Below are 23,538 nucleotides of genomic sequence, written 5' to 3'. Positions count from 1 at the left end.
CTGCACCCATCGATAATTATTACGTGCCTTGTTTATTTCATTCTGTGTAAATGTGATTTAATCAGTGAACAATATGAATGGAAGCAAATGACAATTGTCATTTAACCAGTGACAAAATTCACGTCTTTTGGTATTGTTGGCAGTGTGAAGATTTTGGACACACTGTATGTGAAATGGGCACAAGTTTTCCGCATGTAATGTTCACCATACAGATCATTGTGGGACACTGATACATGCAGAAAGTTGTTGTATGCTGGTAGTAGGACTATGCTGTATGATTTCAACAATGTGTTGCTGTTCCTGCTCATTTTGATGAACTACACAGGCTGAAGAAAAATCAGAACTTGGCAGTGTATAGCTGTTTCATGCAATGTGCTGAAACACTGGTAAGTGCTCTACAATCAGGATTCAGTATGTCTGAAAGTGCCAACATTATTCTTCTACAGCAGGAGGAGCACTACCATTGCAGAAGTAATAAACATACACCATGTCTGCATATTCTTCAAATGTAAATTTGTATGATTTTAGCCAGTGCATGTACAAACACAGCTCTCTGTTACACTCTTAATCTCTCACACTACATCACTCACAACACACTATGTGCATGTTCAGTGAGCTAGTTTAATCGCAGAAAGACAGCCCAAGCAAAGCGGTCGAAAGCAACAAAGTGGGTTGGGCTACATTAATATGTCAAAGAGATTGACTGGATAAGAGACACCAGTGCACACCAATGACTCAAAACAAATATACACATTAACTGTGCTCTGTCTTGGTAACCATTTGGAATAGGGCATATGTCCATATGAATTTTTTGGTTCAAATGATTGTTTCTGTCATATCCCTAAATACTGACCATTCCTCCTGAGACACCCTGTATACATGAGAATTACACACTATGCATAAGTTCTTGAAAAAGTAGAATTATTGTAGCTTTTTCTTTTTTAAAAAAAACCCTTCTTAATTGACATTTGTTACTTTAAGGGTCTATTGTTGCTGCTTAGTAAGCAGCTTGCCAGATACTCATGCAGTGAATAGTACAAACACTCCATGTCTATGATATAAACACTCCACGTCTGGCTGTCCCTGCTCCAACATGTTTGATCTCCCTTACCTGACAAGAGTACGTTTACCTACAAGATAGGCTACACAGGCGGACATGGAGCCCAAAAAAAGCTGCAGTTGGCTGATGCCTGGTCTCCTCCTTAAGACTCACTGAAATGTCAATAACGAAGAGGGAAACATTCCATGTGGGAAAAATATATCTAAAAACAAAGATGATGTAACTTACCAAATGAAAGCGTTGGTATGTTGATAGAGACACAAACACACACACAAAATTCAAGCTTTCGCAACCCACGGTTGCTTTGTCAGGAAAGAGGGAAGGAGAAGGAAAGACGAAAGGATGTGGGTTTTAAGGGAGAGGGTAAGGATTCATTCCAATCCCGGGAGCGGAAAGACTTACCTTAGGGGGGAAAAAGGGACAGGTATACACTTGCGCGCGCGCGCCCACACTCACACACACACACACACACACACACACACACACACACACACACACACACACACACACACACACACATATCCATCTGCACATATACAGACACAAGCAGACATGTGTAAAGGCAAAGAGTTTCGGCAGAGATGTGAGTCGAGGCGGAAGTACAGAGGCAAAGATGTTGTTGAATGACAGGTGAGGTATGAGCGGCGGCAACTTGAAACTAGCGGTGGTTGAGGCCTGGTGGGTAACGGGAAGAGAGGATATATTAAAGGGCAAATTGCCATCTCCGAAGTTCTGATAGGTTGGTGTTAGTGGGAAGTATCCAGATAACCCGGATGGTGTAACACTGTGCCAAGATGTGCTGGCCGTCCACCAAGGCATGTTTAGCCACAGGGTGATCCTCATTACCAACAAACACTGTCTGCCTGTGTCTGCTCATGCGAATGGACAGTTTGTTGCTGGTCATTCCCACATAGAAAGCTTCACAGTGTAGGCAGATCAGTTGGTAAATCACGTGGGTGCTTTGACACGTGGCTCTGCCTTTGATCGTGTACACCCTCCGGGTTACAGGACTGGAATAGGTGGCGGTGGGAGGGTGCGTGGGACAGGTTTTACACCGGGGGCAGTTACAAGGGTAGGAGCCATAGGGTAGGGTAGGTGGTTTGGGGATTTCATAGGGATGAACCAAGAGGTTACGAAGGTTAGGTGGACGGCGGAAAGACACTCTTGGTGGAGTGGGGAGGATTTCATGAAGGATAGGTCTCATTTTAGGACAGGATTTGAGGAAGTCGTATCGCTGCTGGAGAGCCACATTCAGAGTCCGATCAAGTCCTGGAAAGTATCCTGTCACAAGTGGGGCACTTTTGGGGTTCTTCTGTGGGAGGTTCTGGGTTTGAGGGGATGAAGAAGTGGCTCTGGTTATTTGCTTCTGTACTAGGTCAGCAGGGTAGTTGCGGGATGCGAAAGCTGTTTTCAGGTTGTTGGTGTAATGGTTCAGGGATTCAGGACTGGAGCAGATTGGTAATGAGGATCACCCTGTTTCTAAACATGCCTTGGTGCAGCACATCTTGGCACAGTGTTTCACTGTCCGGGTTATCTGGATACTTCCCACTAACACCAACCTATGAGAACTCTGGAGATGGGAACTTGCCCTTCATTATATCCTCTCTTCCCGTTACCCACCAGGCCTCAATCTCCGCTAATTTCAAGTTGGCGCCGTTCATACCTCACCTGTCATTCAGCAACATCTTTGTCTCTGTATTTCCGCCTCAACTGACATCTCTGCCGAAACTATTTGCCTTTACATATGTCGGCTTGTGTGTGTGTGTGTGTGTGTGGGGGGGGGGTTTATACCTGTCCCTTTCCCCCTCCCCCCCTCCCTCCCCAGGTAAGTCTTTCCGCTCCCGGGATTGGAATGACTTCTTACCCTCTCCCTTAAAACCCAAATCCTTTTGTCTTTCCCTCTCCTTTCCTCTTTCCTGACGAGGCAACCGTTGGTTGCGAAAGCTAGAATTTTGTGTGTATGTTTGTGTTTGTTTGTGTGTCTATTGACCTGCCAGCACTTTTATATATATAATAGAGGGAAACATTCCACGTGGGAAAAATATATCTAAAAACAAAGATGATGAGACTTACCAAACAAAAGCACTGGCAGGTCGATAGACACACAAACATACACACAAAATTCAAGCTTTCGCAACAAACAGTTGCTTTGTCAGGAAAGAGGGAAGGAGAGGGAAAGACGAAAGGATGTGGGTTTTAAGGGAGAGGGTTAGGAGTCATTCCAATCCCCGGAGCGGAAAGACTTAGGGGGGAAAAAAGGACAGATATACACTCTCTCGCGCGCGCGCGCGCACACACACATATCCATCCGCACATACACAGACACAAGCAGACATTTGTTGCTGGTCATTTCCACATAGAAAACTTCACATTGTAGGCAGGTCAGTTGGTAAATCACATGGGTGCTTTGACACGTGGCTCTGCCTTTGATCGTGTACACCCTCCGGGTTACAGGACTGGAGTAGGTGGTGGTGAGAGTGTGCATGGGACAGGTTTTACACCGGGGGCAGTTACAAGGGTAGGCCAGAGGGTAGGGAAGGTGGTACAAATGTCTGCGTGTGTCTGTGTATGTGCGGATGGATGTGCGTGCGTGCGTGCGTGCGCGCGCGCTGCGCGCGAGAGAGAGTGTGTATACCTGTCCTTTTTTCCCCCTAAGGTAAGTCTTTCCGCTCCCGGGATTGGAATGACTCCTTACCCTCTCCCTTAAAACCCACATCCTTTCGTCTTTCCCTTACCTTTCCTCCTTCCTGACGAAGCAACTGTTGGTTGTGAAAGCTTGAATTTTGTGTGTATGTTTGTGTTTGTGTGTCTATCGACATGCCAGCACTTTATTTTGGTAAGTCACATTATCTTTGTTTTTAGATATATACATATATTAACTTTTCATTATATTTTGTTGTTATATTCAGTTGTTGTGCAATGTATCATTGTGAAAGAACCTGTTAATGAGTGAGCAGATCACTAACAAATTAATTGTTCATGTGATTTTCTCTAGGTGACACTACCATTGGTTCTGATGTGCAGCAGTCTGCTTTTGAGGGACCAATTGTCACAACAGAAGAAGTAAGTTCAGAACCGTGAGTAACATATTGGCATGTTAAATATCTTTGTAAAGGTTCAATGGTGCTGTTCTTGTGAGTGAAAAGATATTAGTTGCGAAATGCAAAATTTAATTGCTCCTTGAATCCATTGTATGGTAGTTTTATCCTCTTAATAACCGAAGATTGTAATACTACCCATCGGCTCCTGTCCATGGTGTCATTAAGATGGTGGACACACCTATTTCATACTTGTATAATCTGGCAAATGTGATGTCATCCATGCAAACCGTCGAAGATAATATGAAAAATGCTTCAGTGGTTCATGGGCACCACGTCAGAAAGTTGTGAATGCTGCATAATATTTCAATGAGATACCTGCTTGTTGTCTTCAGGTGTTTACTGATATGTTGCTGAGTGGCTTGCCAGTGTATACACTGGCTTGCTAGAAAAGTGCAGGTGCCAAGTGTTGGTTCTATAATGTCATCATAGATGAATCGTAGAGGATGATGATGTTATCCAGTGTCCCCTGTCAGAGAAACAGGCTGTGATCTTTGCATGTTTGTGACATGGGAAAAGGGAGACAACAAATCAACGGCCAGAATGCACACAGGCAGGTGTAGGTGCCCAGGTTAAATGTCCAGACTCCGATTCCCCACCTGTTTTGACTTGTTCATTCATCTGCAGCCGACAATGCCTTAGTATTGCCAAGCTGGTTCCTATGCCTTGCTAAGTTAAAATCCTGTGTCTGTTAATCAAATCATTACTTATCCAGCAGTGTATACTGCTTCTTTAATGATGGAAGTGGACAAAAGGGTCATTGTCTCTCTGTAGTTCATTCTCTGTCCAAAGTCAATGCAGTGTCCAGCAACATCATATAGTCTTGTTGGATTCAGTTAAGGATGACCTTGGACTGAGGAAATGTGGTGTGTACAAGATTTCTTGTCAGTGTGGGGCAGCGTATATAGGCCAGACATGCCGCACAGTACAAGAACGCTGCGATGAACATCAGCGTCATACATGCCCTCTTCAACCGGAAAAGTCGCCAATTGCGCCTCTGCCTGAATACAGGACATCGTATGATTTATGAAAAGACGGAAGATTTATCCTCGGCATCATCTTTCTGGGACTGCGTCATTAAGGAAGCAATACATATCCGTACAGCCGATAATCTCATCAACAAGGATACAGGATTTCAACTGAGCACAGCCTGGAAACCTGCATTGGCTGCTATTAAATTACACCGTGAAAATCAAGATTCTTCGCTAACAGGCCCGTCATAACACTGGCCTAGTACGGCTGTTGGTAAGTAATGTGTGGCCGCACTTGACAAACGCAGCATACAGCGCACGCGCAGGAGAGCTGCTCTGCGATTTTTGGCAGCTGGAGTTTGAATATGGCAATTCACTGCGCATGAGCGATTTCCGCAGCTACGCATTCTTCGCACGCCTGTTCTAAAAACAGAGCGTCGGTGCGTGGATAACATCAGTTGTACCTAGCCACGAGCAAGGTTGAACCACCAGAAGATGTCCGACAGTTGCTCTGAGGAAATATTGTGGAATTTGCACAACGTTATCCGGTGGCAAACCCGTGAACACTATTTACAACACATCCGCTGGGAAATCTTGAAGAGTCACAACATCATATACTTTTGGATGAACCCAATTTGGTGTGACATCTGTGTGCAGAACATCTATCTTCAACAGTGTGATATGTCTGGCGATTGTATAATTTCCCTCACTGGCATAGGATGGTATATACTGTGATCTCTTTAAACCAAGGTTGCTTTAACAGAACCCAGCATCATTTGCACTTGCACCGAGGGTGGGAAATAAATTTTGTTTGATCAGGTTGAAATGCATTTCAGATCTGCTTATTGGAACAGCCAATCCAGGTGAAAACAAATAAAGATGGCTAGCTCTGCTGATAGATTTCCTGTATGTGAGATAACTCTAACCCTGTGAACAAAAGTCCACAATAGTAACTGTGTTGAGATAGATGATAGCAGCTTGTAACTTGTGGGTATAGGTCAGTGATTTGGTTTTAGAGAACACTCTGTGACCCAAAGAACTGTCTTCTTTTCTGCGGACCAAGACATCTAAGAATGGGAGGGCTCCATTTTTCTCTACCTCCATGGTGAAGTAAATGCTTGGATGGAGGGAGCTAAGGTCTTTCAGAAATGCAGTAAGTGCTGCTGCCCCATGTGACCATACTACAAAGGTATCATCTGCAAATCTCCAGAAGCATTTACGTTTCAATACCCCTGACTGAAGTGCTTTTTTTCCTTGAAGTCTTACATAGAAAGGTTAGCTACTCTGGGAAACAAAGGACTACCCATAGCAACACTGTCAGTTTCTCAAAATATTGTTCATTAAATAAAAAGTAAGTCACAGTAAACACATGTCTGAGTAGCTGTAAGAGGTTCTCATCCAGCTCAGCTCCTGTGTGTTGTAGTGAATCCATCAGAGGTACTCGTGTGAACAAAGAGACCACATCGAAACTCACTAATATGTTTGCTGGTTCGAGATGCATAGTCTTCACTTGGTGTATAAAATCTTCTGAGTTTCAAACATGTTGTTGTTGTTGTTGTTGTTGTTGTTGTTGTGGTGGTCTTCAGTCCTGAGACTGGTTTGATGCAGCTCTCCATGCTACTCTATCCTGTGCAAGCTTCTTCATCTCCCAGTACCTACTGCAACCTACATCCTTCTGAATCTGTTTAGTGTATTCATCTCTTGGTCTCCCCCTACTGTTTTTGCCCTCCACGCTGCCCTCCAATACTAAATTGGTGATCCCTTGATGCCTCAGAACATGTCCTACCAACCGATACCTTCTTCTGGTCAAGTTGTGCCACAAACTCCTCTTCTCCCCAATCCTATTCAGTACCTCCTCATTAGTTATGTGATCTACCCATCTAATCTTCAGCATTCTTCTGTAGCACCACATTTCGAAAGCTTCTATTCTCTTCTTGTCCAAAGTATTCATCTCCCATGTTTCACTTCCATACATGGCTACACTCCATACAAATACTTTCAGAAATGACTTCCTGACACTTAAATCTATACTCGATGGTAACAAATTTCTCTTCTTCAGAAACGCTTTCCTTGCCATTGCCAGTCTACATTTTATATCCTCTCTACTTCGACCATCATCAGTTATTTTGCTCCCCAAATAGCAAAACTCCTTTACTACTTTAAGTGTCTCATTTCCTAATCTAATACCCTCAACATCACCCGACTTAATTCGACTACATTCCATTATCCTTGTTTTGCTTTTGTTGATGCACTTGCTGTCTACATTTTCCTACCAAAGGACTCAGAAGAGAAGCTAGATGTTTTGCTAGGTAATATGTTGTAGCTCCTATATTGCTTACAATGGGGCAAAGTGGAACCTCTTCCTTACATATCTTAGGAAACATCAAATGTAGATTCCACCCTCCAGCACAAGTACAAACAATGCTGGGATCTGTTAAAGTCAACGTAGGTCTAAGAAGACCAGGGATATATAGAATCCTGTGCCAGTGTGGGCAATCATACATTGATCAGAAGTGTCACACTGTTACAGGTAGATGTGCTGAAAATAGACATCACACCAGATTAGGGTCACTTGACCTATGCAGCTCAGATGAGGTTTAAAATACCATAAACTCACACATAGCTCCAAAACCTAGTACAAAAAATTTTACTTGAGCTATGCAGCTAAATATGTCTGCAATACCACAATACCAAAACTGGCCCATTTAACTAACTTCAAAAACATAACCTCACCAATGTAGGTAAAACGTAGTCCACAATGCAATCCCTACCAATCTCAATCCAACATAATTACCAAAAGCTAACAACACAGTCCAAAAATTCATAAAACATTGCTTAAACATCAATTTTGATAAACAATAAACTCACAGCTGTGCACATGAATACACATACTGTACATACTACAGTTAAAAAACAAATAAAACCATAAAAACTTACTTACTAACCAAAGTCAATCAACGTATAAATCTAACAATCTAACTATAGCAAAAACAATGTGTCATCACACAATCTCTCAAATGGCCAGCCCAGACCTCTATCCTCGAGATAAAGAGCCATATGTCCTGCCGACAACACCGGATATAGTGTTTCCTAGTCTGGGATGCAGCGACCTTGGTCACTCTCGTACCTTCTCCACAGATGTAACATATCACATACTAAGCAATGAAGCTGAATAACAGTACGGATTTAATCATGATCTGTCCATTTACTTGTTGACCAGTCGGGTGTACAATAAAAGACATGAAAGGAAAGCCAGAGGATTGTACAAACACACCATTGTTTGACTGTCATACAGACTCTCATATAGAGGAGATAGTAATACACACCCCTAGCACAGAGAAGCATCTGAAAGAATTGAGCCGGCCGCGGTGGTCTAGCGGTTCTGGCGCTGCAGTCCGGAACCGCGGGACTGCTACGGTCGCAGGTTCGAATCCTGCCTCGGGCATGGGTGTGTGTGCTGTCCTTAGGTTAGTTAGGTTTAAGTAGTTCTAAGTTCTAGGGGACTTATGACGTAAGATGTTGAGTCCCATAGTGCTCAGAGCCATTTGAATCTTTTTTTTTTTTTTTTTTTTTTTTTTTTTTTTTTTTTTTTTTTTCGAAAGAATTGAAAACAAACAAAGTGCCAGGCCCAGGTGGAATCCCAGCTTGGTTTTCTACGGTATTGGCCCTGTCCTTAGATGGCACTTCTTGCGCATCTCTTGCCCAGTGCAGAGTCCCAAGCAACTGGCAAAAGCCACAGCTGTTTTCTTTATACAAAAAGGGTAAAAGAATGGGTCCACAAAGCTACAGACTGTCCTTAACGTTTGTTATCTGTAGCATTCTTAAATATATTCTCAGTACAAAAACAATAAATTTCCATGAGAAGGAAGAGCTTCTGTCCACAAATCAGCATGGATTTAGAAAGCACCACTTGTGTGAACCTCAGCTTGCCCTTTTCTCATGTGATAGTCTGTGAACCATGGATGAAAGGCAACAGGTGGATTCCATATTCCTAGATTTCTGGAAAGTGTATTACACAGTGCCCACTGCAGGCAGTTAATGAAGTTACAAGCATTCGGAACAGATTCCCAGGTATGTGAGTGGCTCGAAGACTTCTTAAGTAGAGTCCAAATGTTATCCTTGATGGCAAGTGTTCATCAGAGATAGGGGTGCCTTCAAGAGTGCCCCTGGGAAGTGTGGTAGGACTATTTTTATTCTCTGTATGCATAAATGATCTGATGGACAGGCTGAACAGCGATCTGTGGTTGTTTGCTAATGATGATGTGGATACGTGAAGATGTCATTTTAGAGTGACTGTAGGACGACACAGAATGACGCAGAATTTCTATTTGGTGTAATGAATGACCACTTACTCTAAATGTGTAAAAATGTAGTTCAGTGCAGATGAGTAGGAAAAACAATCCATTAATGTTCAATTACAGCATTAGTAATGTACTGCTTGACACGGTCACGTTGATCAAATATATACATGTAACACTGCAAAGTAATATGAACTGGAATGAGCATCTAAGTATATGTTAGTAGGGAAGAGAAGAGGTCGACTTTGGTTTATTGGGAGAATTTTAGGAACATGTGATTCATCTGTAAAGGGGACCACATAAAGGACACCAATGCCACCCATTCTTGAATACTGATCAAGTGTTTTTGATCCCCAACAGGTCAAATTGAAGGAAGATATCAAAGCAATTTCAAGGCAGGTTATTGAAATTGTAGGGTCGATCAACATGCGAATATTACAGAGATGCTTCATAAACTCAAGTGGGAATCCCTGTAGGGAAGATGATATTCTTTTCACAAAACACTATTGAGAAAATTTAGAGCACTGGCATTTGAAGCTGACTGCAGAACAATTCCACTGTTGCCTATGTATATTTCATATAAAGACCATGAAGATAAGAGAAAATAGGGCTCTTACGAAGGCATAGAGACATCGATTTTTCCGCACACTATTTGTGAATGGAACAGGAAAGGAAATGACTAGTAGTGGTACAGTACATATGTGTTTTATAGATGCAGAACATATCGTACCCCATTACAACATGCAGAGACCTACTTGAGGCCTTCATTGTTATATTAATAACTAACAAAAATTAATATCTAAAATAAAATGTCCAATCATAAACAACACACTGTACAAAAAATCGAAACCCGAAAATGAATCTATTACCCATAACTGCCAATGTCAAAAAACTCTCAAACTACCACTAACTTTTCCAGCATTATTCGCAAACAGCACTTAGAAGTATAGTAAGTTGCTATCAGCACTTATAAACATCAGCAGCTTCCCACAGTAGAAAGTGCCAGCACATATTCCAAGATGCCTTCTGTAAACACGATCCATTTTAAATTACCTGTGCCACCATGACATCACACAACACAACACAGTTGTCATGAGTCACAGCAGATGTGTGCTATCACAAATTTTGGTTGTTCCCTTTTTTCCATATATGAATAACAAACATTCAAAACATATTGCCACTCTGTGTTATTGCAAAATTATTTTCTGTTGTCTTTCTACCAGATGAGTGTAGGCTATCATGTTGTAACAGGAATGCCATGAGGAAATAATTATGTTTGATGCTGTTACGCAAATGAATCATTAGCAGAGACTAAAGCCTTACCCACTTGTATACAACTTTCACAACCTTCATAGAGTATGTGCACGTTCTTGATTACAGAGTTTGAAACCATTAGTTTTTCTGAACACGCCCAGATCTTACACTGTCATATGCTTTTTCCAAATCCAGGAACACAATACAAAATCTGTACTACACTTTTCCCAGTACTTTTCCGTCAGCTGTATTAGTGGAAGAGTGTCAATGTCTCGGTGGACAAGTACTGAGGAAGAGGTAAAGATCTCATAATCATGTTCCTTGATTTGGGAAAATCGTATGATGGTGTGCCAAGGGTAAGATCTGGGAGTGTTTAGAAAAATTAATAGTTCCAGGCTCACTAATAAAAAAAAGGTGCAGACACCTTATAAAGACTGCAAAAGTTGTGTGCAAGAGGGGAATGGCAGTTTGGACTGGTTCAAGGCAGAGAGAGAGGAATGCAACAGGATAGTCTACTTTCCCTAGTATTTTTTATTGTACTTATGGATGTGATTATAAAGATGTATCTCCTGGCGATTATGACATTACAGCTAGGAGTGCTGTGTAATTAACAAGGAAAATTTGAGCAAGTCATAACAATGTGAAATAAAGTTTGTGCGATCAGCCTTGCAGAAAATTAAAAGAGAAAAAATTAGGAATGAAGACATCAGAGGATAAATGATGTGGATTTGTCAAGTACTACACAGCTCAAGTGGATGGATGTGCGACGAGGATGATGGATAAGCACCTGCAACAATACATGGATAGAAATGTGCAGGGGAATAGACCAATAGGACAACCCAGAAAAAGGTGTTTGGCTCAGGTTAAGAAAGATCTGAAGACTAGAGGAGAAAACTGGGGAACAATATGAAGAGTAGAAGTCGATCAAGATAGAGCAAAATGGAAGTAAATTGAAACTTTCTGGCAGATTAAAACTGTGTGCCGGACCGAAACTTGGAACTCGGGGCCTTTGCCTTTTGTGGGCAAGTGCTCTATCATCTGAGCTACCCAGTCACGACTCACACCCCGTCTTCACAGCTTCAGTTCTGCCAGTACCTCGTCTCCTACTTTCCAAACTTCACAGAAGCTCTTCTGGAAGTAAATTGTTCATAAACACTATATCTGGCTTGATGGACAGATATGAAGATGTGAAGATGTGTTAATGCAAATGAAGACAGTTGACCATTGTAACTGCCTGAGTATATTAAATCAAACAATCTCCTCTATTAAACCCTGTTGTCAACACAGAGCACTGTTTATGAAACTAAATGAAACTGAAATATTTATCTTCATAATATGGCATGTATTTGCCAGGACATCTTGCTGCTATTTTTGTATGTTGGCAATACATAGGAAGTTATGTTTATATAACCAATGAGAGATGAGAACAGATTAGATTAGATGTACTTTTTGTTCCTCATCTCCATAGTGAAGTGGTCATTGGGAATGTAGAAATGTAATGAAAAAAGAATATGTTTTAAAAAAAGTATATGGTAATGTCCCTTCTACTTATCCCAAGTAAAATTGCCCTTGTGCATGTAGAAAAACAAAACCTTAAACACACTTTTAATTCTGAAATTATAATTATTCTACCTTGTTTGGCTTTTTGTTTGCTATTTTTGTGCATTGTTTGCTTTGATATGAAGGTTGTAATGTAGACTGAAAGGGGCTTGTGTGCGTATGTGTGTCTTGTTCTTTCTGTCCACTATTTTTTTCTTCTCTCCATTTTTGTCTTCTCTTGACCCTTCTCTCTTCCTATCCCACCTTTCTCCTGCCATTATTAACACCTCTATTACCCAAGTGGCAATTCGTTGATGCTTCAGGATGTGCCACATCAACCTTTTCTTGTTTTAGATATTTAGTGTCATATAGTGGTTCTCTCTCCATTTTGATTCAGCACTTCTATTACCTAACTGATCTACATGTTTAATTCTCAGCATTTGTCTGTTGCACAACATTTCAAAAGCTTCTGTTCTCATGTGTACTGTGTATTGTTCATGGTACACTTCAATATAGTGCTACACTCCAGACACACAGTTTTAGAAAATACCTCGTAACACTTAAATTTACGTTACATGTTAACTAACTTCTCTGTTTCAGGAAAACTTTTCTTGCTGTTGCCACTCTATGTTTTATATTCTCCTTACTTCAGCCATTGTCAGTTACTTTGCTTCCCTTTTGGCAAAACTCCTCTACTGGTTTGTGGCTCATTTCATTATCTCAGTAATACTGGACATAATTTGAGTAGATTCTGTTATCCTTATTTTACCTTGTTTCCCCCTTATTTACATTCACCTTGAAACTGCTTTTCAAGCCAGTGTCCATTCTTTTCAACTAGTCTTTCAACTCATTTGCCTATTTTAAGAGAATTGCAGTATTATTGGCCATCCTTAAAATTTTCTTCTCTCCGAACTGATGTTCCTTTGCTGAATTTCTCCTTAGCTTATCCGCATGATTGTAAGAAATTTGTGCTTTCTTAACTTTAATTCAGGCTGTGATGTGACAGTCAAAGGAGCGTAATTGAATATCTTAATGCTGCAGCTAGATTGTTGGTTGTGTGTAAGACTGAAGTATGTATTTTTAGTTGTATTAACTGTGTGGATCCTTTACACTGCTTTTATTTTGCAGGTAGAGAAGGCTGCTAGGGCATTGTTGAAACTTATTAAGGTGACAGCTGTGAAAAGAGGTCGAAATCTGTTTGAAAGTGAGGCTGAATCTGTGCACATGCAGATCAACTCTATTCGCATTCCAAGAACACCCACTAGAAGAATCAGATTGTGAGTTCTTGATTACTTTGTAGTTGTATGTACATGTACGTACCAGAAACTATAATGTTCTTGGTATTGATGAAGCAACTTTAGAACTGGTATTGTGATTTGCATCATCTGACACAATTGATAATAATGTATTGTAATGTACAACTACTTCTTCTTCTTCTAATCATCTCTCTCTCTCTCTCTCTCTCTCTCTCTCTCTCTAGACTGTTTGTCACTGTCACAACATAGCTAAACCAGGTGGTGCAGTGATTGCAACACTTGACTCCCATTTAGGAGGATATAGCTTCAAATTCCTACCTGGATTTCCCAAAATGGTGAATGCAATTGTTGTGATATTTCTTTTGATGAAAAGCTCGTGCTTTGTATGCAGTGGTCTTGTCAGCATGTGATTACTCAGCCATTGACAGACCTCTTATTAGCCATGGGTACCTGTAAGACTGATGTGTGACTGAAAAGCTGGAAGAGATGCCTTGTAATCTCTATCATGTGTCAGAGCTACTTGTAGCTAACTTTCCTAGACTTACCAAGGAATAGCAAAGGTGATAACAATGGTTGTATCTCCTCATACATATTGCTAGCCAAAGAAGTTAGAGGCAGATGTTACAGGAGATAGTATTCCACTTAAACACTCCATTATTTGACATAAATATTCTTTTCTAAAAGGAAAATTACTACAAACTCCAATGTGACCTTTTGAGGATGGTACTGTATCAGAGACTATCACAGTGGGCTGTGGCCTATCAGTTACTGGCACAAAGATTATTAAAAAGTGTCTCCTGCCACTTTGGCCATGAAAGATAGAGTTCTTATGTATTAATCAATGCGAGTGAGTCGCTGCCACATGTATTTAATATAATTTTTCTACGAGAAAGCTTCTAAGAAACATTAGCCTTGGCCAGAGTGCACCCATTTATGTAAGTAGCTCTGGGCAAATTTTCCTAGTGACTCGGCTATCAAGCTCTGTAAAGAACTCAAACTCAATAGCAATGTCTCCTGTATTGGTAGTCAAGTCAGCTACTGTGACAGACTCCAGCTGTGTTCAGCTGTAGCCACATGTAAATGTTGGGCCCTAGGGTGGTGACAACTAGTGGGATGTCATGACATGGGCTACATTCTGTACTTCTGATACGTGGATGAGGGCTTATGCATCCACCTTGGACCTTTGTTGAATTTACATCCCTTTATACGTCATATTTTGGTGCATTTAGTAACATGTCTAAGATCTTCTCCTTCCGTAGGCAAAACAGTGTTTTCCAAGATAATCGTGTGACAAGGACATGTAAGTTTATCTCACTTTCCTTCACATATGTTCAGAATTTTACCATTTGAGGTTACATGTTTTTAAGGGTGCTCTAATCTGGTGTTTTGTTTCATGTGCTAAGTCACTTTGTGTTTGTAAACATGATTAACGTTTCCCTCATAAAAATGTAGTTATACCATGCCAGGTGAATAACTTGTCTGTGTACATATCTCCTCCTTTCCTTTGGTCTATGTAGTGGTTTCTCAGAGGCAGTAAAACCTATCAATTTCAAAGGCTGTACAAGCCACCAGGTTCTCATCAGGTCTCAGTTCACCAGTGATCTCATCTTGCACCAGACCCCGAGGACCTCTTTAAGACTTTCTGCTCTAAAGTTAGAAGATTATTTAAGTCTTTTTTTTCTGGACGATCCAATTTTTGCAACCAAACAAGCCCTACGGATTGGACCAGTGTTTCGTACAGTTGGCTTTTGAAATTCCTCGAGCGACTACACAATTTAAAGCAAAATGAGATTAAAAGTATGGTCGTTATGCATCTTGGATCCTTACTTTTGATCTCTGGTGCATACAACAGTTCTTCTGTAAAGATCACCTAAAGATATTTAAAATTATGAAATCTTTGTAGGACAGGGTTCTGATTATTAATGACTAAGGTGAGTCTCTTGAATAGGCAAGAGTGCTGTTCATCACCAGATTCTTGGTCTTCGATTTGTGCCCAAGGAGATCAGTCTCACATTCTCTTCTCACATTCTCTTGCCAGTATGTTGTTCATATGCTTCAGTTCTTCCTTAGATCTGGAAAACAGGATGGTATCGTCAACAAATGTAAGGTATGTGCTTTTCTATCTTTGGTCTTGATCCCTTTAAGATCATTGTGGAAAGCTTCCCTCAATTATCTTTCAGAGAGCCAGGTTGTACAATATCGGTGACTTACCACCACCTCGTCTCAGTGCTGTGATTATATATAAGATCTCCATGACCTCACTTCCGAACCTTCGCTTTGCCTTTTGAATCAGTGAGACACTCTAACTATGCCAATGAGTTTCTTGGTTCTTTCAGACTTGGTTAGGCAAGTCATCACAGTGAATACACTCATATGCCTTCTTAAAATGTATGAAGAGCATGTGAGGGTGTTTGTCGTATTCCCACATTTCTCAGCGGCTTTCCTGTTACATAGGTGGTTAACTATTCTCCCCCATGAGTAGACGTTGTCCACACTGGAACAACCCTTTATGAAACTAATCTGATTTTCACCAGTCGATTGTTGATACAGTCCATTTTGTCACCTGTCTTGTACGTAGGGCAGATAACTGTTGTCTTCCAATCTTCTGGCATTTCTTTGACAATCCAGACCACCTTGATTAGCTCTCCTGTCCTGAATGGCTTCTACCTGGGTTCCATTTTCTCCTGGACTTTTGTACTTCTGTGGCTTAGTATCTGATTCGTTATTTCTAAAAGTGTAGGTGATGGATAATCTAAATCTACAGTGTTAGGAGGTTGGAATTTGAACAGATCTTTAGATTCATTACTCTCTGAAGTATTGTTTCAATCTCTCAGCAGTGTTGAATTATTGGTCAGTATGATTTTATTATTGTAGTTGAAGAACTTTTGGCGGCTCTAATACCACTTCTTAATGAAGGTAACTTTATTATGGTACAGATTTTGAATTTCTTTCCCCAAGACATCTTGTTGACCTCTCTCTGTTTCCTGTGGCATCATTCTTGTTGCTCTCCTCAGGGTTACTTGGTTAGTATTCTACATTTCTTCAAACTGAATCTTGGCTTGTGCAAAGTCTGTATCTCATAGCCAGCTCTCCTTGGCTTCTTTTGACTAATGACTTAATGCATTCATCCCCAAACAAAATTTTCTTGTCTCTGATATGCTTATTGATGACTGCATTAGCCAACTCATTTACAGCATCCTTGACTTAGCATATTATGAAGACTTTTGTGGATCCTTTTCCTGCAGAATTTCTAAGCAGTTGCTGAGCGGGAATTGAAATTGGTCTTTCTTTGTGGTGTATTTCAGTATATCACTGTGGTAAAACACTATTTTCTTAATATTATTTCTGACTTTGGCTTTTAGTTGCCCTCGTAGACAGTTTTTACTAGAAAGTGGTCCCACCCCCACTCCGCCCCACATTCTGTCTTTACATGTGTTACCCAGTTCTTTGCTTTGATATCAGTTGCAAAATGATTCACTGCTTTTCCATCCAGTGATACACAAGTTTCTTTGCACTGCTGATGAAGATCCCTTTCAATATTGTAAAGATGATGAATATGATGTCATTGTAATTGCTGAATACATGTAAACGACGTCTTCCAGTTTTCGAGTGGACTTTCATGAAAGATTTTATAATTTTTGGCGTCAAGGGTACCAGTAACCTCTCAGATAACTTCCTGTAAAGCAGCTGAATCCACCCTATCTGTTTCGATCTTGTTGTCTAGACTGACTGAGGCACCTGTTTTCCATAAACTGTGAATATTCCATGTTCCAACTAGCATACATTGTTCTCAGCTATTTTGTCTATTTTGTATTATGAAATTGGAGGTTTCCTTGCGGCCTGTTTACTGTTGCCAAGTTTTCCGTTGTGGGAAGGTATTGCCAACACCCAATCTGGAGGACAGAGTTTTTGATTTTGTGATAACTTTCCCTAGATGAATTGCCTTCTCTACAGCTGTCAAGGTTCATTTCCCCTTTGCTTAAAAATTTGAAAAGATGAAGGATAGGAAATGGGAAGATAAGATACTGTAAGACACACTTTGTCTGATTCCTGGACTAAGACCTGTCCAGTGTTTTACACACTGCCGGAATCTATGCTACCCTTGGCATAGCACTTAGTGTCATGTGAACACGTGTAACCTCCCCCTCACTTACCGACCTTAATGACAGTGAAAAATGAAACCGCGTGTACCTAATGGGAGTTTTGGAAAAGCAATCGTCACCGAAGTTAACCTGTCGGTAAAGAGGGAGGAAAGGGTTACATCTAAATGAAAGGAAATGTGCTAATGAAACTGGTGGAAATTAATTTTGAAAAGGGGTAAAGAAAGTAAATGTGCAGCCGTTACGTTAACAATTAACTAGCGGTAATTAGGTATTTGAGATTTGGGGGAAATCACGGTCGCCAGTCCTAAGGACAATTACTATAGTAACTGAAAAAGAAAGGTTGTTACACATATAATTAGCACTAGAAGCGTGGCAACTGAAGGTTGACACGTGTAGTGTGAAAACTGAAAGTTTGTCAGAAGTAATAAATTTCGCTACACCCTGACTTAATTTAGCAAAAGAATTAATAAAACCGGAAAATCGAAAGTTAATTCAGTGACTGAAGTTAATAGTGAGCTTTCTTTCTGAAGCACATCGAAATTCAGTAAAACACGGTTAGTCTTGGACTACCTCAACAATCATTTCAAAAGCTACTTGAATCTACGCAATTTAGAAATAAGAGATTTAACTTTGAACTTGAATTAAATGATTCTGAACAATTAACAATAGAAAAATTTAGTACGTACCAAGCTGAGCTGCAGTCACAGGTAAGCTAAAATATGGTAACAAAACTCGCACTCTTAATTTGTGCTTGTGTAATCTGAATATTGTATCCAGCTAACTGAACTTTGAAATTAAAGCAGTGAAATGATGTTACTTTAATGCTGGCGTCTGAATTTCAACGACACTCGGGTTCATTCCGGAAAAGGAAGGGACCCTGCTTGGCAATGCAATTGGGACAATGAGCAACAAAGGTTCATTCTAAGTTGCTGTAATTATAGTTACGAAAATGGTACAGTTTGAAAAGCTGAGGTCTGCCATACAGTTCTAAAACTTTACGTGCGTCCAGTCTTCCTTGTCGGTTGATTGAAGATTTGAAGCCGTCGGTCGAGGAGGTGGCGACAGTCACTCATTGTCGGCCGTCGCTGTTGCAGAAGCTGGATGTTGGCGCGCCTTCTTCTCGACACGGTCACCAGACGAAACGGGCTCTTGATGTGCGCTGGTTAATGTTTCCCGTCCGCGACACCATGTCAGAAACTATCATCGCAAGTCGAGCGCAATTACATGCTGCCAAACCCCGAAAGCGCGGCAACTCGCGGGAGCGTCACACAACACACTTGCTCCACTCGCTACTCCCGCCAGACTCCTTCTCTCAGCCCGCGCTCCACGCGGCAGAGTTAACACTACCAAAGATCCTACACACTTTGATTCTTCACACGACCTATCGACGTAATCGTTCGATAGCAGTTTTCCCTAGGCAAGACCCAGCGTAAAAATACAAATAATATTTACGAAACAAACCAATTATACATCGACATAAATGCATAAATATACAAATAGTAAAACAATTACAATATACAAAGAGACAGAAATGTCATATCTTGAGGTAACAAAGCAAGGAAAAAAAATAGTACAATAGATGGAAATAGGAGGATATGCATTTCCGGCGTTACACACGCAAACCTCTTTTCCCCTGTGGAAAGTCCTAAATTCAACTGGCAACTCCTCGGGAGGGATGAGAAGAACAGTGATAAGAAATTGACACACTAGTTCACATTTAGGGATCTGTGACTGAAAGCTGTCCTTTGAAAATACTCTGTATCAGAATCTGCACTCTGCAAACCACTGTGAAATGCCTGGCAAAAGGTACTTCCCATCGTACTTCATGTTAGTGTTTCTTCCCATTCTACGCATCGATGGGACTCAATAAGAATAATTAGTATGATCGTCTCTTCAGGGTCCATGCAGGAAATGTATGTAGGGAGCCATACTGCATTCCCAGACTCCTCACTTATTACTGGTTCTTGAAACTTTGTGAATTGGCTTCTGTGGTGAAGTTGGCATCTCTCCCAATTCAGATTTTTCAGCACTTCCATGACACTCTCCCTCATGGGAGGTTTTTCAGTGCTGACAAGCCTGAACTGGCAGAGATGCCAACTTCGCTGTGAAAGCCTTCCATGACAATCTCCCTCATGGGAGATTTTTCAGTGCTGACATCTGCAAAAAGTGTGAGATATGTTGTCTGCCAGGGTATTAATATGCAACTAGGAAGGCGTGAGACCCAGTACATCTCTCTGGGGCTTACCTGAAGTTATTACAACTTCTCATGATGACATGCCATTCGAGAAAACATTATGCACCCTCCATACCAAGGAATCCTGATTCAGTTCACAAATTTTGTTGGATATCCCCATATAATATTATTTTTGTTGATAATAGTTGGTGTTATAAGAGTCAAGTGATTTTCAGATATCTGGATACTCTGCTTCTACCTATTTACCTTCAAGTTTGGCTTCCAAAATGTCATGTGAAAAACACAGAAGTTGGGTTTTGCATAATCAATGATTGTAGAATCCATCCAAGTAGGTGTGGACAGAATAATTCTGTTTGATACACTTCTTGATCATCAACTATTCTATACCACACAGTTTTCGATGTCCCAGTTTGGTTCAGTTTATTTTCTCCTGATTTGGATGTAATAATTGCTTTGTTAACCATGTATGACAAATGGACATACAAATTTCTGGAGAAAGTCACATGCAGTGGATGCTCAGCTGTGTGATGACTGATCACGCTCTGTTGTCTGTGGCAGTTTGCAATACACCTCTTGAATTAGTTTAAATGATAGTAAATAGATGTTAACAACAAATGATACTGGAGAAAACTTAGTTGTTTTAATGTTAACTGTGTTTGAGGTGATGATCATACAAGATGTTAGTTCAACCTGGAGCTCTTAAATTCAGAGGCATGCCTAATATTAACATGCCTTTATTCACATATATGTATTTACTTTAAATAGCACAGCATTTTCATCAAAATTAACATAATAAACTTTTAATGAATAACCTGGTAAACATTGAAGGCACTGTGATAATAAAATATTCATTGTTAATGTTTTAAAAATATTTCTGACTAGATATGAAAAAGTTTACATCATTTAGCAATATGTAATCAGAAATTATGCAGTGGGCCTCAATTACTACCCATACCTGACTTTAATTAACAAGCTCATATTTCATCACACATCATTGGTTTCGACTTGCAAAATACACAAACCACCACAGTTTTTCGACTAAAAGGAGCAGAAGTTTCACTTTGCCTTGTGATGTCTTCTTCTCAACAGTAACAGCGACACACGGCATCCATTACAAAATTTGGCTGGTTCATAATTTATATATGAAATCTCAGTGTAAGTCATTGAATGATTTTGTATTCAAACAAATACCAGCTTTTATCACTGTAAAAATCTTTGGTTTATAACATTGAAACTATAAGAATGTTGACTTTTAAATACATAAATTAACACACGAGATAAACTTTTGCTTTATAAATAAAAATCATATTATTAATTGACTTGCAGTTTCAGTCATGTCATGGCTTTTACACGTTTTCCTAATACGACTCCCGAACTCGAAGTCCACTTTACATTGTAGTACAGACCAAATAAAACTGTTGCATTTCACATGATGACAAGCTATGTCCAAGTCTGTTCAACAAATGCTACTGAAATGTAAAGTGGCAGCTTACTATTTGTGGCTGTGAATGCTACAGGATCTTCAGTTGTACTTATAGCCAGCAATATATCTCTTGCAGCTTGCAGAGCCTCATGATCGACAATGCAGCTGGCTTTTTACCCCACAATATATTAAGTTAGAGCAAACCTCTTCTTCCACAACACACAGTTTACCTGCACTTTTTAAAAAGTTCAGCAGTCATCCGAGGTTGATTTTACAAATGCTCAATTTTCACCATGCAAACATCATGCACGGGCACCATGTTCAAACTACCACTGACTGCTCTGACAATCTTTGTGCGAGAGCTGTCTCTTCTCAAAAAGGGTAGATACCACTACTCACAAGGGGACCCTCTATACTGTAAATCACGGATTTTGATGCACTTCAAATATGTTGTAGAGGCACTTACCCTGATTACCTGGCTATCTGTTTTTTTAGCGACGGGCCTTGGTTTTTGAGAAAATCGATTTTGAAGTTCATTGTACACTTGTATACCCGTAACGCTACATATTGTTATAACATCAAGTTGAACACATATTTCAAAACGACACAATACATATAAGTCATTGAGCAAGTTGACAAGCAAGACATGTGAACACGGTCACATTCGAATGAGCACTGAGTCCAAGTCTAGCAGCCGCTGGCTGGCTGGCCGCTTAGGTGGCACGGCTGCTGCATGGGTGGCAGACAGTCTCACATGTAGAGGACGCGCATAATTGTGCGGCGGCACTTTGAATGATCGGCGAGTCACGACACTTTTCCCCCTTTGAAATTTTTGCACTGGTCTTGATGGAGGTGGCCTGTAGATTGCTAACGTCCATAGGCGTTGTTTGACTGGCTGTAAAATCTCGAGGAGGAGGCTTCCAGGTACGGATGGAAGTGTCCCTGATGATAACGGGTCGAGATGACAGGAGACGTAGGGGTCGAATCTGCTGGGGCCCCGTGCACCAATCTGCCCGTTGCGGCAAGTCCAGTTGATATAACAGGAGACATGGGCGATGTGTCAGCATCCATAGGAGAAGGAGGCGAGTAGATTGGCTCCGACAGATGATGGTTATCCGGTTCCTGCATGGGCACGTCTCCTGGTGGTGTCCGTTCTTCTACATCTACATCTACATCCATACTCCGCAAGCCACCTGACGGTGTGTGGCGGAGGGTACCTTCAGTACCTCTATCGGTTCTCCCTTCTATTCCAGTCTCGTATTGTTCGTGGAAAGAAGGATTGTCGGTATGCCTCTGTGTGGGCTCTAATCTCTCTGATTTTATCCTCATGGTCTCTTCGCGAGATATACGTAGGAGGGAGCAATATACTGCTTGACTCTTCGGTGAAGGTATGTTCTCGAAACTTTGACAAAAGCCCGTACCGAGCTACTGAGTGTCACTCCTGCAGAGTCTTCCACTGGAGTTTATCTATCATCTCCGTAACGCTTTCGCGATTACTAAATGATCCTGTAACGAAGCGCGCTGCTCTCCGTTGGTTCTTCTCTCTGTCTTGTATCAACCCTATCTGGTACGGATCCCACACTGCTGAGCAGTATTCAAGCAGTGGGCAAACAAGCGTACTGTAACCTACTTCCTTTGTTTTCGGATTGCATTTCCTTAGGATTCTTCCAATGAATCTCAGTCTGGCATCTGCTTTACCGACAATCAACATTATATGATCATTCCATTTTAAATCACTCCTAATGCGTACTCCCAGATATTTTATGGTATTAACTGCTTCCAGTTGCTGACCTGCTATTTTGTAGCTAAATGATAAAGGATCTATCTTTCTGTGTATTCGCAGCACATTACACTTGTCTATATTGAGATTCAATTGCCATTCCCTGCACCATGCGTCAATTCGCTGCAGATCCTCCTGCATTTCAGTACAATTTTCCATTGTTACAACCTCTCGATACACCACAGCATCATCTGCAAAAAGCCTCAGTGAACTTCCGATGTCATCCACCAGGTCATTTATGTATATTGTGAATAGCAACGGTCCTATGACACTCCCCTGCGGCACACCTGAAATCACTCTTACTTCGGAAGACTTCTCTCCATTGAGAATAACATGCTGCGTCCTGTTATCTAGGAACTCCTCAATCCAATCACACAATTGGTCTGATAGTCTATATGCTCTTACTTTGTTCATTAAACGACTGTGGGGAACTGTATCGAACGCCTTGCGGAAGTCAAGAAACACGGCACCTACCTGGGAACCCATGTCTATGGCCATCTGAGTCTCGTGGACAAATAGCGCGAGCTGGGTTTCACACGATCGTCTTTTTTTAAACCGATGC

At 40.9% G+C, this 23,538-nt stretch overlaps 1 protein-coding gene across 1 annotated transcript in view; it reads left to right on the top strand.

Annotated features, from left to right (window-relative positions):
* Nucleotides 1-23,538, top strand: part of LOC126088558 (ribosomal L1 domain-containing protein 1) — a 67,467-nt gene that overhangs the window by 6,806 nt on the left and 37,123 nt on the right. The window contains exons 2-3 of the mRNA XM_049906742.1: nt 4,056-4,123; nt 13,349-13,497. Of these exons, the coding sequence (XP_049762699.1) occupies nt 4,056-4,123; nt 13,349-13,497 (217 nt within the window). The remainder of the gene's footprint in view (nt 1-4,055; nt 4,124-13,348; nt 13,498-23,538) is intronic.

Source organism: Schistocerca cancellata, chromosome 6, assembly GCF_023864275.1.
Source record: "Schistocerca cancellata isolate TAMUIC-IGC-003103 chromosome 6, iqSchCanc2.1, whole genome shotgun sequence".
Lineage (NCBI taxonomy): Eukaryota > Metazoa > Arthropoda > Insecta > Orthoptera > Acrididae > Schistocerca > Schistocerca cancellata.
The sequence above is the reverse complement of the archived record's forward strand: the minus strand, read 5'-3'. Positions and strand labels throughout refer to the sequence as shown.